We start from the raw sequence: 18,134 nt of genomic DNA, 5'->3' as shown, positions 1-18,134 counted from the left end.
AAACGAGACCGGCAGGACCCGGAGTCCCAACAGTGTCTTCACAAGACTTATGCGCTAGGCGCTAGAGAGCAATATTTCCTCGTGCTGTAGGGACACCTCGCCCCACTAATCTCGGATACCTTCACTCCAGCCGCGAATCTCAAAGATTTTCTGTCTTTAGTTAGTTTAGGACACAAACCAAAGTTGTTGTTTTTTCACTAACACTTCTTCATTAAGGTACCACGTAGCGGAAACGACCGGTACTCACCTGACGATGCGGCTATGAGGTGGATGACGAGGAGCACCGCGGTGATGACGAGCAGCAGGACGCAGGTGACGGTGAGCGCCCGCTCCAGGCTCGTCCGGTGCAGCCACCAGTAGCAGTGACTGCGCACAAAGCGAAAGAGAAGCCTCAGCTTGAGACGTCGAAAGACAAAGCCCACGCTCCGATTTCAATGTAAAAATCACGTAGGACGCGTCAGCAGGCTACTGTTATCCAAGAGACAAAGAAGCAAAGTGACATAACATATATACACGGTGTTTCAGCAAAATTGCGCCAAGCATAAAGACCCCCCTCCCTTCCAATAAAAAAAAAGAAAATAAACAGGGAAGTTGTCTGAGCATAGACGAAATAATGCGGCGTTGCGTGAGGAGCATTACTGCTTTTCAATTCAATATTTTTTGTGCGAGTTACTGCTTTGAAGATTTAATTAGGCATTCTATGCCAATTACCCAACTTCACGGAATGACAGTTCTTAGCATGGATGAAATATCCCGTTGTTTTATAACAAGCGCTCAAACTTAAGTATTGAATACTGAGCAAAAGTCACTTACTAAAAAGCTAATTAGGTAATGTTCATTATTTTCCAAAGCTTGGCGATTGCGCAAATTGTTTTGACGAGTTGAATACGGCTAATAACAGTACTAAGTAGATTAGACTCACGTAGCACATTTTTTTAAAATTATAGCTGCAAGTTAGCTGAAACACCCTGAATACTCGCCACGCAACCAGCCTTGGAAAGAAAAACTATTCGTAACGCCCTCTGCTCTATCCTACGCTCTAGAGAGAGAGAGAGAGAGAGAGAGAGAGAGAGAGAGAGAGAGAGAGAGATGGGCTTGGGGAAAAGGAAAAAAAAAGGACGCAATTTTCTGGCTCCCGTAGTGGGGGAACGCCTCAGCGCCTTTGTGAATGGGAAGGGGAACGTAAGTATGACAGGAAGAGAAGAAAGCAATGAGTGAGAGGCATGACAAGAGTCTCGTCAGCGCAGAGGGGAGCACGAAGGCAAAGCCTCCGGCTACAGGGCGGCGCGGTCTGCAGGAACCGCAAACTCGAGGAACGCTCGCACGGCAGGTATCTTCCACCTTGCGGGGAAAAGGAAGCCCTTCGCAGGAGTCGCAGGGATACCAAGCAGGTGATAACGGCTCAACATCACGTGCTGTTCAGCAGCCTGTGCAGGGCAGTAGCAAATGATGTGCTCTGGCGTTTCTTCATCGGCTTCATGCCTTAACGGCGCAAAACATGGCCTCGGAGGGGACGTGCATGGGCTGAGAATGAATGGCTTGAGACACGTGTAATTATTTATAAAAAATATTTTAAAAAAAACAGGCCACGTATCTCCGCGTCTCGCTGGCAAAGGTCGTCGGAAGGCGATATTCTTCTCTTTGGAGGCGTCGCGTCAGATATGGACGCCATCTGGCAGTAATTTCACGAAAAAAAAAATTGGCCCCGTATCTGCGTGTTACACCACAAATATTGTCGAAAGACGATAGTCTTGCGTCCGGAGAGAGTAAACAAAACGTTTATTCAATGTCCTGCGTAAGAAAATCGTTGAATGGTATTCTGCAAGCGCTGCGTTAGAGCGTGCAGCGGAGGCAAACGAGCACTTCGAAGCACGTCAGATGTCAGATATGAGCGCTATCTGGCAGTTATCTGCCAGATAGCGCTCATGAGACGTGCGTGCGCGCACGTCTCAGGGGTGATAAGGGGCAAAACGCAAGGCGGCGGATAGGTGCCACCACCGTGTCGTCTTAGCAAAGCATTCGAAACACGTGCCGTTTCGTGCAAGCGTTGCATGGCCAGCGCAGCGTTATAAAGGCTACGATCCTTAAAATTACTTTTGTATGCCTTTGCTAGTAAAAATACACATACATTATATTGACATGTTGTTATGGTGCCTCAAATATGCGCAATAATTGATTTTTAATTGACAACCGCACAGGTATGAACGCCGAACCTTGAGCAGATGGGGTCGGCCGTTTGGAGTATTGTTTGGTCATTTTAGTGCTGTTTAGGGTTCCGTTTAGGGTGGACAGACAAATGTACAGACAGAGAGACAAACAGGCATACAGGCAGACATATTAAATTTTTTGCGTCGAAGGTCCCTTAGAAAGACTGTCGTCTTTGAAAAGTTTATTTTTATAAAACGCAGAGCCACTGGTAGGTAGCAGCCCTGTGTCCTTTTAGCGAAGCGTCGGAAAGACGCACTTTTTTTCTCTTAATATCATCACATTGTCAGCGCAGCGTAATAAGCGCTGTGGTACTTAAAATTACGTTATCTATGCATTTTAAAAGTAAATAAAACCACTTACGTGCTGATGTCTACCTCAAATATGCGTTAAAAATTGTTTTTGATTGACAAAGTTTCAAGTGTGAACGCAGCAAGCAGATCAAGATGGCTGGGCTTGAGCACGCGCGAAAACTTTCGCCGGGCGGCCTGGGTAGCCGAATTAGGGAGCCTTCATGTGACAGACAGACCAACAGACAGACAAACAGGCCAAAATATTCTCGTTTAATTATCCTGAGAAACACCATATTAAAAATTAAAAAAAAAACTTTGGACAAGCCCTCAAGACAGCCAGGACACATCGCTTGCTTTCTTTCGAACGTTGCTACTTTCTGATGCACACCTGGCTCTGTTCTCTAATCTGTTCTACTTGTTGATAATTCTGTATATCACTAGAGTCAACACCGTTTCCAATACTTGCCCGTTTCTACGTCTCGCCCGATGCCTCTCTTACGCTGCTTCTAAATGTCCCAAGTCGTCGTCGTCGTCGTCGTCGTCGTCGTCGTCGTCATCATCATCACCAACAACATCATCATCATCATCAACAACAACAACAATAACAACAACAACAACAAGAACGTGGGAGAACCAAAGGCCTCTCCCATGCTTCACCAATCAATCCGGTCCAGTGCACTGTGCCGCCACGTTATGCCAGCAAACTTTTTGACCTCATCCGCCCACCGTGCATACTGTCTCCCCCTTGAGCGTTTGCCTTCTCTTGGAATTTAGTCAAGTCTTCGGTTCGCACCAACTACAGCGCAACATTCATCCTAATAATATTACCGAAAACGAAGGCTTTTGTCACGTAAAACCCTATAGCAAGTATATTATACTACTGTTAAGAGGCGTATGTTTCATATATTTTAGTAAAGGGGTAATTTCTATACTACGACGTCAGGTAGAAAGATGAGGGGCGGGGGGCGATTATTGCGAGACGTAGTTGCTGTGTATGAAGAACAAAAGAAGTCAAGGCCTCGTTTTTTGTGTTAGACAAACTTTAATGAAGACTAAAGAGAATGAAACAAAGAAAGGGATAGGATATATCACTTTTGGTCTTTTAACTGCATTGTGCTAATAATTACATAATTGTAGAGAAATCATTGTGAACGAAAAGACAACTTTCCATCAGTATATAGGGTGCTAACCCTTTCCCCATTGAGCTACGGCGCTGTCATCCTCCCATCAGTTTATTGAGTATTTTTATATTGAATGCAAACATGGGAGTGTTAGCCAGTGCCCCTCGTAGCCATGACGGTAAGTGGAGGACACTTTTTTTGTTGTTTTGCTAGCAGACGTCACGTAACGCGTAACCGTTTTGGCCGCTCGTAGTTGACAAATAAGTCCTCACACACTACCTGAAGGTAGCATACGAGGGCGCAATTATGAGAGGTTCCGAAGGTAGTATCTTGTGTTTCCTGTGTGTGCTCAAGAAGGTGCACAGAACAACTCGTCGTAGAGATCCAATTCACAATTGTGACCTCGAAGATATTTCGTTCCAGCTGTACACTAGATGTCTCGAATAAATTCAACCGGTACTGGGTGACGATGTTGTTTTTCGCATGCATTTTCGATGGAGGCGCAATGCTTGAGGTACATACACACTAATGAGCCCCACACAGTCGAAATTTCCGGAACCCTCCCCTAAGGCGTTTCTCTTTATCATATCATGATTTCGGGACGTTAAACCCCCAAAATTACTATTTTTATCCGGTCGAGCATGTCTGTTCGACTTCGCTACTGTAAACCTTTTCCTGCACTGCAGCGTATTCGGACTCGAAAACCACGTCTGAGGCACATAGTCACTCCTTTTTTTTTCAATATTACGGCGCGTTTCTTCAAAAAATTTTCTTGCTTCATGGTTTTCCAACACCCAAGCTTCAAAATCCGCTCTCTCTTTCCTCCCCAACGCGAATTCCAATCTCCGCAACAGCCCCTCTTCTGTTTAGTTGCCGTCGCTCACAACGGTCCCTGACTCTCGCACAAAAGCCCGGCGTGTTGGCGGCTTGTTAACACCAATCAAGGCCGGAAACGAACGCCACTCTCGACTCGCCAGCTGAAGAGACAGACCGTGCGATCTTGCTGCTCGTACTTATTTTTCTTTTACTCTAGCACTTTCCTACATAACGGGAGAAATAACCTGAGTGCCGAGTAACAGACTATCTGCGTCATTGCTATTTATCCTTCTGGATAACATTATACAGAGAATGAACCCAACAGATAACTAGGCGACAGAAATCATTGGGGACAATGAGTGCCGTCTTTAACTGTAGTGTAGCAATCATGATGTAAGTGGGAGTGAATCAAAGCGGACGAAAAAAAAAACGCCATTGCAGTCGGTGGGATTTCAAACAGCCACCTTCGAGTTAGGCTGTTAGGCTGTTACCAACTGAGCTAAGAATGAAGGCGCCTCCCCGTCCACTTCATTCTGTACGTATGTGTGCAACCTTAGAGTTTCCCTCTCTCTCTCTCTCTCTCTCTCTCTCTATATATATATATATATATATATATATATATATATATATATATATATATATATATATATATATATATATATATATATATATATATATATATATATATATATATATATATATATATATATATATATATATATACATATACATATATATATATATCGGTCTTCGGCCCGTTCCTCTTTTTCATCGGCGCCCGTTTGCTGTTGCTTGAATAAAGCGTCAGCTGAACCGTTGTATTTCAAGTGGTGGAGTATATATATACCAGAGAGAACTCTGGCTCTAGTGTCTATGGTAGCATGGGAATTATGGGTAGTACACAAATTTGCACACTCTTCGGCTCCGTCTGGCTTCGCGTGGCTCGAAGCTGCTTTGTCATGACGCGAAAATCAGCGCATGTTCGGCTGTTGCAATTCCCCCGCACTTAACACTCGAGGCTCCCCAATTCACATCGGGTTCATGAAATCGACAACGGTCCGTTCTTTTATTCGAAACAAAACCAGAACGCAGTGATAAACAAAGTCGCAAGTGAATTCGAAGTCCAGAAGCACGAAGACTAGGCAAATTTGTGCACCATAATTTCCGTGGTGGCTGAATGGCCACAGCGTCAGAGCACCTCAACAGTTAATTTTAGGAAGCTATTGGCGTGAAACCTCTGGGAGTGTTCATTCTAGTGATTCAGTGGTGAACAGTGGGGGGGGGGGGGGGGGGGCATTATTTCTGCGCCAGGTGTACGTTCGGCCACCACCATGCCATAGCCAGCTTTGCTATAATATGTTTTTAACAGCAAAGCTGCTTAAAGGCAGGTGTAATTGGGCGCCTTTTTGTGTGTGGGCAAATTGGGTAAATTTCACTACGCACCAGTGGTTCACTAAAGATGAAGAAGAAAGTTATCTCAACGAACGAGTGTGTTTATTGTATTCGCTATATTAGCTAGTTCTAGATTATATTTGTAGTATACCGAAGAAAATACTGAAAAAAAAAAGTCATCTTCTACTCCCTGCTATGGGTATAAGCCATCAGAGAAGGAGAAGAAAAAGAAGGACGAATTTGCGTGGTGCCACCGGTTTTGAAGTACAAGGCATATAGGAAAAAGCAAACAAGCAAGCAAGCAAACAAACAAACAAACGAGCAAACAATCTCCGTGGCCTATCAGAGGCAACAGTTAGCCCAACAAGAGGACACAAGAAATAATATGGCAGCTTCAAGAAGATCCCCAAGCGAAGGAAGGCATACGCCAACGTTGAAGTGTTCGTAGATCTAGAAAGGTGCGAGCGCTTGTTTTCAGCGCAAGTTTCTATCTGGAGTTTAGACATCCACGTCATGCCTGTGATTGTAGTTTGAACCTCTCTCGAACCTCTGTGCTGAGAGTCAACGAAGAAAAACTACATAGTATTATTATTATATATAGCTAAAGCCTAGACACAGCCTAAAAGCAACCTATAAATAACCGTCATCAGCTAATTAAGGTCAAGAAAGAACCTAAAATCAACCAGATTAGTTTTAAGAATCACCATGTTTCAAGGCTGTTGCAGTTGTTCTCAAGCTTCGTCATTTTTTTTTCCTGTTACGTCACTTGGTAATAAAAGGTCTCACTGAAGGCTTCGGCATACGTTCGCGCAACACCAAGCTAACCACGTCAGAAGTCGTTTATTCTTTTTTGTGTGTGTGTGCACTGCTATAAGCGGTGCTCGAACCCAACGCATTTGCAGAGCAACGACCGCGGCAGGACAGGCCAAAAACGGCAAATGTAGTACGTTCCCGGCTCCCATATATCGGGCGCCGCTCTCTCTATAGCAAATATTGACGGAGGCCACCGGCAAAACGGGAGGGCCCTTCAGCGGGGACATCGCTGCTTGAGAGGCATACCACTACCGATTCCATCCAAACAACCGAAAAAGTGCGATGAACACACGGCAAAGCGTAGATGGCTGAATGGTGTAATTACACGAAACAAACAGACCACGAAGTTATCAGCGCTCCGAAGCGCCGTATTAGCGCTGTTCAGAGTGACGACCATGGGAGAAGCTATAGTTCAATGTCATTTCAATAAGTGCGACTATATAGGTGCCACGTAGCAACGGTTTACAGAACTTCAATGATCACCCTACCTATATCTTCAATCTGAAGTCGGAAATGACGTGCTTCCCCTGTCGGTTTCTACTTCTCGCTGATTTTAGCTCGACTACAAGGAGAGAGAGAGATTAACTCGAAGTTTCCGCCGCATAGATTGGTTCATATGTACCTTTTCCTCGTTAAAAATTTATTTACCCTTTTCTCCTTCCTGCTGCAAGGGTTCTCGCCCCCCGGAGGACGTTAAAGAAACCGAAGTGGTCGAGGTTTTCAAAGCCCTCCACTGCGGCGTCTCTTAAAATCATACCGCGTTTTAGGAAGTAAAACCCCAACAAATGATAGTATTTTCTTCATGACGCTGTTGGCGGTAGTTATTATAACTGCACCAAAAAAATGTGTAATATCTAATAATGTGAAAAATGTTTCCACAATATACTGCTAAATAACCACGCACTTTTCCAGAATGCTGTTCAAGGATTTGTGCAAACGAATTTCGCGTACACTCAGCCTTATACGTGTAGCGAAATGGTGCGATCGAAAAAAAAATACCTCACAAAAGATTTCAATGGGCGTATTCTTGCGAGTTTTGATTACTTAAAAGAGAACGAAGTCTTTCATGCATGCAAAATAACAGCACTCTACCACGTATACAATATATACGCCTCTATTATGCACCGTAATTCCCGCCCGCTTTTTTTTTTTTCATCTCATACGGACTGAATATTTCTCAGTCTCTAAATAGGATGGCGAGCAAAGAAATACTAAACATTGCATCATTTTTCCTTTCTGCGTGCTTTTTTATAGTTATTTTTTTAGTGACGTGCATGTTGCTTCTTGCTATGTCTATAAAAGCGGGTGGTCTTCAGTGAGGAAATGAGGAAGTGCTTTAAATTAACGTCTCCGGTTTTTCCTAATTACTCATTAGCACAATTAGGACGCATGCTTGGACTTGATTGCCAAAAACTAAAAAGACCACGTGTTTTAATTACTCACTTCATCTCGTTCGTGCTAACACTTTTCTTTCGCGATAAAACTATAACAGCTGGCCTCATTTCAGTTCGTTACATTTAGCATTACGCATTAGCATTTCTCATAAGCGCCTTGCATAATGATATGGTTGGTACAGAGCTCTAACTTCGCAATTCAATAGCTTCGTATACATTATGCAGTGGCGGAATGAGATTGTGCTCGTTTTTGAGGCTAAAGACTTCCGCACTTTAAGCCGTTAGAGGTGAGCACAAGAGTAATTCACTAAAGGACGCTGTACGCTAAATTTTCAAGCCAAGAATGCTTGTAACAGGAAGAAGGTCACGTCATACGAGCAGTGACTATCAACTTAATGCTTGTTAACGCGAAACATTTTATCAATCGTAAGTAGGTTTAAGAAAATTATGTTTGTTTGATCTTCGAAATGGAGAAAACGAAAGCTTACAGAGCTAACATGGAGGAAAATATATATGTGAACAAAGGCATCAAGCGAGAAAGATGGCGGGAAAACGTATACATGAAAGACGGGGAAGTTAAAGAGATTCTGAACAAAATTTTCGCTGCTAAGATTTTGCCCCAAATTGAAAGATTGGGACCTGAAATCGATAGAGACAACCTTAATTCCAGGCAAAAACACTCCAAGAAAATATTAAATTTAATGCATTTTTCACTGAATTCCGCGACTAGCGGCCCCGCCGTGAACTACAGGAGGTGACCTTTTGTGACGTCATAGCTACCCTAAACGGGCAAGCCAACAATGCCAGCCATCGCCCTCGTATCTCGACTTGTTCATCTCCCCTTACAGTTCCCAAACCGGTATGAAAAGCACCGGTTGCGTACAATACTCCCCGCCCTAAGGTCGCGGAATCGAATCCCGGCTGCGGCGGCTGCATTTTCGATGGAGGCGAAAATGCTGTAGGCCCGTGTGCTCAGATTTGGGTGCACGTTAAAGATCCCCAGTTCGTCGAAATTTCCGGAGCCCTTCACTATACGACGTCTCTCATAATCATATGTTGGTTTCGGGACGTAAATTCTACATATCAGTCAAATCAAATCAATATTTCGAATATCACACATATAACACTCTTCATCAGTGACCTGTACTTCAGTAAAGGACCCATACTCGCAAGTCGACTGATACGATAACATGCAGTAACAAGCGATCTTGATGTCAACGATGTTGAAGGAGTCTGCCGGGTTTTACAGAGGTTTTCATTGATAAAAATAAAATACATTGGCACTGTTTGTGGAGTGCCATCAACCTAACATGAGAAATTTAAAAAGATTTAACCGAGCAAATGCCCCGATAGTACGAAAAAATGACATTTTTTGAAATTTTTGACGTCACGCGGGAAGAGTTTGGCTTGAAATATAAAAAAAAGTAAATTTCAATCTTGATTTTCTTCGTTAATAATGAACTTATGACAGTGCAACCTATGACATTAGAGTTCTCAAAACGCAGTTTGTCAATCTAAACCAAGTTATCGTTTCTCTTTAGTGTTTCTTTAGAATCGCTGAATGTTTTCCTCACCTCTTTTCTTCAATATTAGATCGTAAAGTATTTCTTTTTTTTTCATTTTGACCTAGGAACCGCTTTTTAAGCCTCAAAATCACTCTCCACATGACTACTTTAAAACACAAACAAGCAGTCTGGAATATTTAGATACGAGCGCGAAGCTTACAGCCACGTCACAAACGCAAGCTCTTCGTTCCGACGCAAGCCCGGTGATGCGACACGGCGGCGCACGCCGGCAACTCGCATCAGCGCGCAGATCTCGAAACGGCAGCCGCCTACGAGTACACGTCAACGCAAATACACCCAAAGGACACGCACGCTGTATACAGCCTGCGAGCTTATAGCCTCGAAGTTGCGATAGTTATCTAAAAAAAGAATAGTAATAAACTTTTCTTTTGGGTCGTATATACGAGTTTGCTGGCGTGCGCTCGAGCCATTAACGTTTGTGGTTGCCGTGGGGCAAACTCCCGAACATTTCATCCTCCCGCAGAATCGAGCTTGGAACATAAGTGAGAGGGAGAGAAAGAGATCAAAAAGGAGAAGGGATAATTCGAAGCTTCCACTGCATGGCCTGGTTCATATGCCTTTTACTCATGAACGATGTGTTTTCCCTCTCCCTCATTCACGCTGCAATAGTTTTTGGCTATTGGAGCGGAAACTGCAAGCCCGAAAACGCATCCACCTTCGATACTGGCGGCTGTGTGCATATCTCATTGATATGCGTGTACCACGATTTAACGAGGTTGAACCTATAGGCGGTGTTTTCGGCCGGGAACAACGCTTTCATCTTTAATTTTCACTCTGCGTGGCTTGCCTTTTTCTTCCTTCTTTTCTTACTGTCTTTCTCTCTCATTTTCTTTCTTTTTCCTTTTTTCTTTCTTTCTCGCATGTTTGTGTTGTCTCACCCACTCTCTATTTTTCTTTTTCCTTCACTTTTTCATTTTCAGAACACTGAAACTGGCGCTGTGCATCGGTGAACTTTTGCCCGGAGGAGGCAAAGCTGTAAAGGAAGCGCTGAACTGAGCGAATTTCGCGCGTCATAGTGGGATTCTAGCTCTCTTCTATATGCGTGGTGGTAAGGAGAATAAAATCAAGAGAAATAAACAGAGAGACTTTGCTTTTTCTGTTCTCAGTTCTGACGCTGCATTTGAACGAGTTTCCAAACAGAAAAAAAAAGGTTAAATATGAAATTGCTAGCACGATGAAACTGTGCCGCCAAACGGAGAGAGTGGTTGCATGTGGGAAAACGAGATAAACGAGAGTGCGAACGAAGAATTGAGAAAATTAAATTAAAAAAAAAGACATTGCCCTGGAGCGACACACGGCAAAGTGATTTTCAACAGCCGGAAAATACGAGCCCGATGGCACGGGTACCTCTTCATTTGCGGCTATGCCACTTTTTTTTTTTTAATTCAGGATTATATTAGTGGGCGTCGTTTCGTGGGCGTAATACAATGACGCAGATTGTGCGACCGTGTGTGCTTACTCGTCAGTCTGTGCTGCATTTTGCCTTTCGTGGTTGATGTATTCCCGACATATGTACGAAAAAAAAAAACGCTGAAATTTGTTATTCCCGGTAATAGCTGGGTGCAAGAACTTATTACATGCGCGCGATACGTGTTTGCTGACCGTCAGCGCCATTCCCGCTCGACGTAAGCTTTTACGTAAACGTTTAGTTAAGTTATTGCTGCTTTGCACGCTTTTCTTGCATACCGGGAGTTGCGTTTTTTTTTTTTTTCGTTCTTGACACGAAGTCACATTTACCAGCGTTCTCTCTGCGAGCTGTCGCTTTGCATTCAACACCAGGCGTTAGGCGAAAAAAATAATGCCAGCCCCCTGCCGCCACCGCCGACAACAACGGCGATGACGACGACGACAACAACAACAACAACAACAACAACAACAACAACAACAACAACAACAACAACAACAACAACAACAACAACAACAACAACAACATAATCTGAAGAAGAACTTTTGCGTGGGCACTGGCAGTTAGTAATACAAACCTTTCAACACGAAGTAACCTCAAGATTCAGAAACCGTTTCGGCCTTTTGGAACGTCTGAGACAAGGCTGTATTGGAGCTAGCCTCCTGCGTTATCTTGAGCAGACGTGCTCGCACGCACGCACGCACGCACACCCACACACACCCACACCCACACACACACACGCACATACACACACGCACACATTAGAGGACTTCATGTTCCATATGAGTGTCTTTAAGGCGAGTTTTGTGAACTTTGGTTCACCTTGGTAGACTTCAGAGTGAAAAAGACTGCTCGGTAGTGTGTCTGCGCCATCTTGATGGTAAACTTGCAAGAAAACAGTCTGTCCTTTCAGTTACCTGGCTCAATCGACTCCGGCAGCACGCTGCCTCAGCGAATCACACAGGCCACGTAGAAAGATGCGCGGGGTTACGATATGCTCATCCGTGCGTCGCAGAGGTTGCAGCTTGTCAGAAGAAAAGTCTGTTGTTTCAACCAACTAACTCAATTAAATTGTAATTTCTTGGCAGTTACTTGGCAGTTACTTGGCCCATAGACATCCTATAAAATTCTTAACTTGAATCCCAAACTTCATAAAAATTGAGCCAACGCTCAACTTCCAGTTGTCTGGCAGCTATTTCGGGGTTGCTAGGTGCTAGCGCCATCAAACGCTAACCTGGACTTGTTGGTCGAGTTGGTTTAATATTAGTGTAGACTTAGCGCAATATATATAACGACGAGAAACGGACAAGTCCAAACTATCAACTGATTTTATTAAGACAAGCACACACATGTATACGTGACCGAAGTCACAGTCACAAGTCTGATTAGCAAAAATAAATTCAATTACTTGCAGGCGCTCTAGTAATCTATCTCAGTGGCATGCAATGTGATAGAGGGCATCTCTCGCCCGATCTGTCAATAAACACGCTTCCCCAATTTCTCGCCCAACCTTCTCTTTTAATCTTGAGGGCATTTTATAGCTTCTGATAACAAGGGTGCGCAGCCGCACTCCCTGCACTGTAAAAAAAGATAAGAACAAGGTGTCCCCCTGAGTGAAGCCTTATGATATAACAATCTATTGTTCAAACACCGACCCGCCTGCCCGGCGCCTTTTTGATGGCGAACTTTCACACTACTGAGTAGTTGAGACATGCAGCGACCAAACTTATAAACGCTTTCTAATTGACGTGACGCATTCCACAGAAAACGCAAACAGCAGCATGAACGAGCGCATGCATGAGTGATGTCTCGCCCGTGTTTGGGTTATAAGACGGCACGAGTAACACAGGCACGAAACTGCGTGGCCGTGCAGTCTCGTTAAAAGGAGCACTAAAGGATTGCGACGAGCGTTGGTTATTCCAATAACTGAGGAGTGGCCATGGCTGCAAGTAGGTAGATAGATAGATAGATAGATAGATAGATAGATAGATAGATAGATAGATAGATAGATAGATAGATAGATAGATAGATAGATAGATAGATAGATAGATAGATAGATAGATAGATAGACAGACAGACAGACAGACAGACAGACAGACAGACAGACAGACAGACAGACAGACAGACAGACAAACAGACAGACAGACAGACAGACAGACAGACAGACAGATAGATAGATAGATAATAGACAAACAGACAGACAGATAGATAGATAGATAGATAGATAGATAGATAGATAGATAGATAGATAGATAGATAGATAGATAGATAGATAGATAGATAGATAGATAGATAGATAGATAGATAGATAGATAGATAGATAGATAGATAGATAGATAGGGGGCACTACAATCGATTGAGACGACAAGGATGGCTTTCACCTTCCAACCTGCCTAAGCGATAATAATATCTGCGGTTTAACGTCCGAAAACCGCCACATGAATATAAGACACGCCGTGAGGAGGGCCCCGTAAATTTCGACCACCCGGGGTTTCTTCGACGTGCGCCCAAGTCTAAGCACACGGCTCTCAAACATTTTTCGCCTCCGTAGAAAACGCGGCTGCCGCGGCAGGAATTCGAACCCGCGGCCTTCGGGTTAGCCGTCGAGCGCCCTACCACTAGACCCTCGCGGCAAGGAATCGTCTTAAGCGATAAGGTTGAAGGACTACCAGACCTTTTTGTACCCTGAAGGTGTCTATTCAAAGACTTGCTTTAATTTCTAGACACAATATTAACGATAAGCAACAGGAAATTATGCCATAAGGGATGTCATTAGTAGACAGACAGACAGACAGACAGACAGACAGACAGACAGACAGACAGACAGACAGACAGACAGACAGACAGACAGACAGACAGACAGACAGACAGACAGACAGGCGGGCGGGCGGACGGACGGGCGGACGGACGGACAGACAGACAGACAACTTTATTGGCCATTAGTAGTAATTGTTATGAAGATGTGAAGAAAGAAAATTGATGAAAGGATAACCCTTCTGGTTTATCGAATTCTTCTGCACTTTTTTCACGGTTTTTCAAAGGAACGTTATTATTGTTCTTATATAATTTCTCTTTTTTTTTAGCAAGCGTTGTAAAAAATATCTATTATAAGGTACAGTGTGGCCAATTCCCCATGTGGGTATGAGCCAAGATCTCCTAGGCGACAAGACAAGACAAGACAAGACAACTTTTTTTTTTCTGCAAACTTGATATCGGTATTTCAAATCAAAACTAAGTTACAAAAAATTTGTAGGAATGACGCATTGCTGAAAGTTTAGGGCAAATTCACCTTATAATCGGCCAATCCCCTTCTTTGGGTACGAGCCATTTGCACAGGTAACAACAACAACAACAACAACAACAACAACAACAACAACAACAACAACAACAACAACAACTCTTCGTCGGCAGGAACCGAACCTGTGGCCTTCGAATTACGCGTCCGATGCTCTGTATCAACTGGGCTACAGGTGGCGGTCATCCATATACATCGACTTAATAGGGTATATGTTAAGAACTCCTCTGCGGTGTCTTAATATGGGACCGTCGTTTTGTCTTTACGCTGTCATTGCTTCATTGAACGTGGCTTTTAAAACAGCGCCGTTCGCGCTTGTTCTGAGTCGTCAGAAACGATCCACTCTTCACGCCACACAACATGGCGCATGTTCTCGTTAAACGCGACGACGACGCGCTCCGCCGACGCACGTCACATTCGACAAGTTATTGGTCATCCATCACCCGCGAAATTCGCGTTGCCTTTGCTAACAGGTTGCTGTTCTTTTCCTCCTTATTTTCTTACTCTCAGCAATATGCAGAGAAAGAAAGATGAAGAGGAAAGGCCGGCAGGTTAACCAGATATAGCATCCAGTCCTAGGGGCTTCGGCACTAGATCAGTGCAACAGCGACATATATGGAGCGGTATATAACTATATAAAAGAATAAAAACGGCTACCATGCTAATCTCACAAGTACCAACACCTCCTAGAAAAACTATGCCTGGAACGCGGCTCTCTCTTCAATGGAGAGCTTGCTGCCAGCACAAAATCTTGGAGGCCATGCCTCCTACCGCGTGGTGCGACCTTCCGCAGCGTGGGACCGCTCGCCTCCGTACCGCTCTGTCACGTGACATTACCATACCCTTCTGTCACGTGACATCACAGCTGCTCGGAGGCAACTGTGAGAGCATTGCTGTGTTCGCATAGGGCGACCGCCACAGGCGTTCACCTCCGTACCAAAGGGATGGGGGGTGGGGTGGGGGTAAAATCGGAGGGTAGGGCGGCGCACGTTCTAGGCACACTTTTTCTAGGAGGCGTTGCAAGTACATACTCACTACTTGCTTTCGTCGTTAATCTATTTCGTATATTCATTACCGTATATTTCTAACTTTTTATTATTTTATTTTTAAACAATTCATAATGGTCTGTGTTAGCCCAACTAAGCTTTTCGTTCATCTAAAAAACATCCTATAAGCATCCCTCTTCATTTTTTCCCCCAAAATCCCACTGCCGCGCGTGTCGTGGGCGATCCTCCGGGGTGGGTTGAGCTATTGCTCTTGGATCCAACCAACCAACCGGTTTGCTACCCAGAACTAGGGGGGGGGAGGGGTATAGAGGCAGGAAGAATGATATAAAGAGAGTGAGAGAGAGAAATACCGGCCAAAAAAAGGGGGGGGGGGGCGTATGGGCACGCGAGAGAACACAAAAAACACAAGCGTCAGCTTTATTCCATTCAACTCCTTCTGTTTAAGCCTGCGCATATTCTTGTAAAGCTGTTTAAAGAGGCGTAGCAACGTGGTAGGGAGAGAAGTGAACAAAGGGTGATCGGCGTACTTTCCCGTAGAGATAAAAGCTATATGAGAAAAGCTTTTTTTTTTTTACGTCCCGCTTAACATTTATATAACGTCAAGTGTACCTCTACCGGCGAGCTCCCATGACAATCCTTTTAGATGCAATCTTGTTCGAGGAATGTAATTATATCCTCGCCCGAAGGCATTTTTGTATATCAGAAGTTTACCCTCAAAAAACCAATTTTGTTGAAGACGTCGGCGAGAACTTTCCTTTAGCTGAAGCGCGCGGAAAATTTAAGGTTTCCGTTAGCTCATTTACTTCCGCTAAACGAGCTGTTTGTTTGTTTTTTCGCAATTACGCGCACTTAAACCCCCTTTTATTTATTTATTGTTCTCAGTTTCCTGCCGACGCGATGAAATTCGGGTGCGTGGGTGCACTGTGAAAGTCTGGGAGTTCCAGCGCTCATCAATCTTGGCTTTCAAATTAAACCAATATTGCTGCGCCCTGGCTTGGAAAGTAGAGAGAGGAGGAATGGAAAGAGAGAAAGTGGGAAGGGAAATCAGTGCCAGCTGCGCGCGCGTTACCTGTATACCGCGCCCGCCCGCCCAAAGGTAGTGCAAATGTGACCCGCCGAGCACTCTGTTGTTAATTCCGCGCAGCAGGGCGCAAGCTGTCGCTACCGTCATTTTTCTCTATGGAAGCTCGAATTTCCACGAGACTTCGTAGCGATCGACTTTATTGTGACGTTCATTTGCATCCTATTATGCATATTTATGAAGCAATTAGAACAGTACGTATGTCGCAACGCTTTACTTGTTTCATTATCTTCGCTAGTACACATCGCGCTGATAAGCCGAAAGCCTGCTCCATAGTGCTTTAATTTACCTATTGCTTACTCGTAAACCGAGAAACCTGATAAGCGGCTGAAGTAGCCCTGTGAGTGTTGATTGATATGGGGGTTGTTAACGTCCCAAACCCACCATATGATTATGAGAGACGCCGTAGTGGAGGGCTCCGGAAATTTCAACCACCTGGGGTTCTTTAACGTGCACCCAAGTCTGAGCACACGGGCCTACAACATTTCCCCCTCCATCGGAAATGCAGCCGCCGCAGCCGGGACTCGATTCCGCGACCTGTGGGTCAGCAGACGAGTACCTTAGCCACTAGACCACCACGGTGGCGCAGCCCTGTGAGTGTTGATAATTAAGTAGTATACATGTCACCATGCGGCTTTTGGGCACCTTCCCGTGGGGCAAACCGGAATCTTCATCTTGTTAACCTCCCTGCCTTTCCTTTGTCTTTTGCGCTGCCTAAGTTCTAAATGATAGAATGCAGAATGAATTCGCAGTCGAAAACAAATTAATTGTGTTATATTTTAGGCTGAGAACGTAATCGCGTGTAGTCGCTTTAATTAGGTCTAGACGTATACACAGGTAACCGCGAAAATACAACAAGCAAGAAACAATGCGAAGGCGCGAGAATACCTATACTGAAAGACGCCTTGTTTCTGGCTTGCGATGTCCACCGGAGCGTGTGCAGCACAGCTTTCACCAGAAAATTCGCTCAGCATCTCAGATGAGCGCGTTCACGTGGCGGAATATCCTACGCGGACTTCCCAAGCAGAAAGCGCCGTCGCTTCCTTTGAAAGGAGTGCAGAAGATGGGTATCCAGCGCTCTGTCCTCTAGTCGTTCTCCTTTAGTGTAACTGCGCTGTTTTTTACTATCGTACCTTCCGTTCCCGTGCGCCATTACCGATAATTCTCGTTGAGTCTATTTCATTATTTAACACTCAGGGGCGGCGCCAGGATGTTTTTACTGGGGGGGCAACCACGAAAAGTGAGTTCCTCCGGGGGGGGGGGGGGGCAAGCTAGCTCTGCTCCTACTAGGTTTTCAATATATGCTTCCGGGCACTTGGGTGGGCATAGGGGGGGGGGGGGGCAGGCGAGAATTTTGGGGGAGCTCCAGCCCACCCTTGCCCCCCCCCCCCCTGGCGCCGCCCCTGTTAACACTACACACACTCCGGCAATGTGAAATGCAGACTTGAAAAAAGAAAAAAAAAACGCCAGGCCTTCACGGAACGCGCATCACTGTCACAGCAAAAGCTGAAAAAGCGGCCTTTCAGGGCACTTTTTAACACTATTTGGGTAGCTGCTACAAGCACACTATTAGGGTACCCGCTACGCCATGAATGATTGTGCAGAAGGCAGGCATTCACTATGTCAACCTTCGTAATTCGTCGGAAAAGCATGGCACCCGCTGCACGCTTGCAAAGAACTTTGTGCAATTTTAGGGGCGAAGCTCGTTATTGTCTAGGGCAGTCCA

At 44.7% G+C, this 18,134-nt stretch overlaps 1 protein-coding gene across 1 annotated transcript in view; it reads right to left on the bottom strand.

Annotated features, from left to right (window-relative positions):
• LOC119176570 (neprilysin-1-like) overlaps positions 1–18,134 on the bottom strand; it is an 88,806-nt gene that overhangs the window by 55,748 nt on the left and 14,924 nt on the right. Inside the window, exon 2 of the mRNA XM_037427931.2 lies at positions 248–366. Coding sequence (XP_037283828.2) covers positions 248–366 — 119 coding nt within the window. The remainder of the gene's footprint in view (positions 1–247; positions 367–18,134) is intronic.

Source organism: Rhipicephalus microplus, chromosome 3, assembly GCF_043290135.1.
Source record: "Rhipicephalus microplus isolate Deutch F79 chromosome 3, USDA_Rmic, whole genome shotgun sequence".
Lineage (NCBI taxonomy): Eukaryota > Metazoa > Arthropoda > Arachnida > Ixodida > Ixodidae > Rhipicephalus > Rhipicephalus microplus.
The sequence above is the reverse complement of the archived record's forward strand: the minus strand, read 5'-3'. Positions and strand labels throughout refer to the sequence as shown.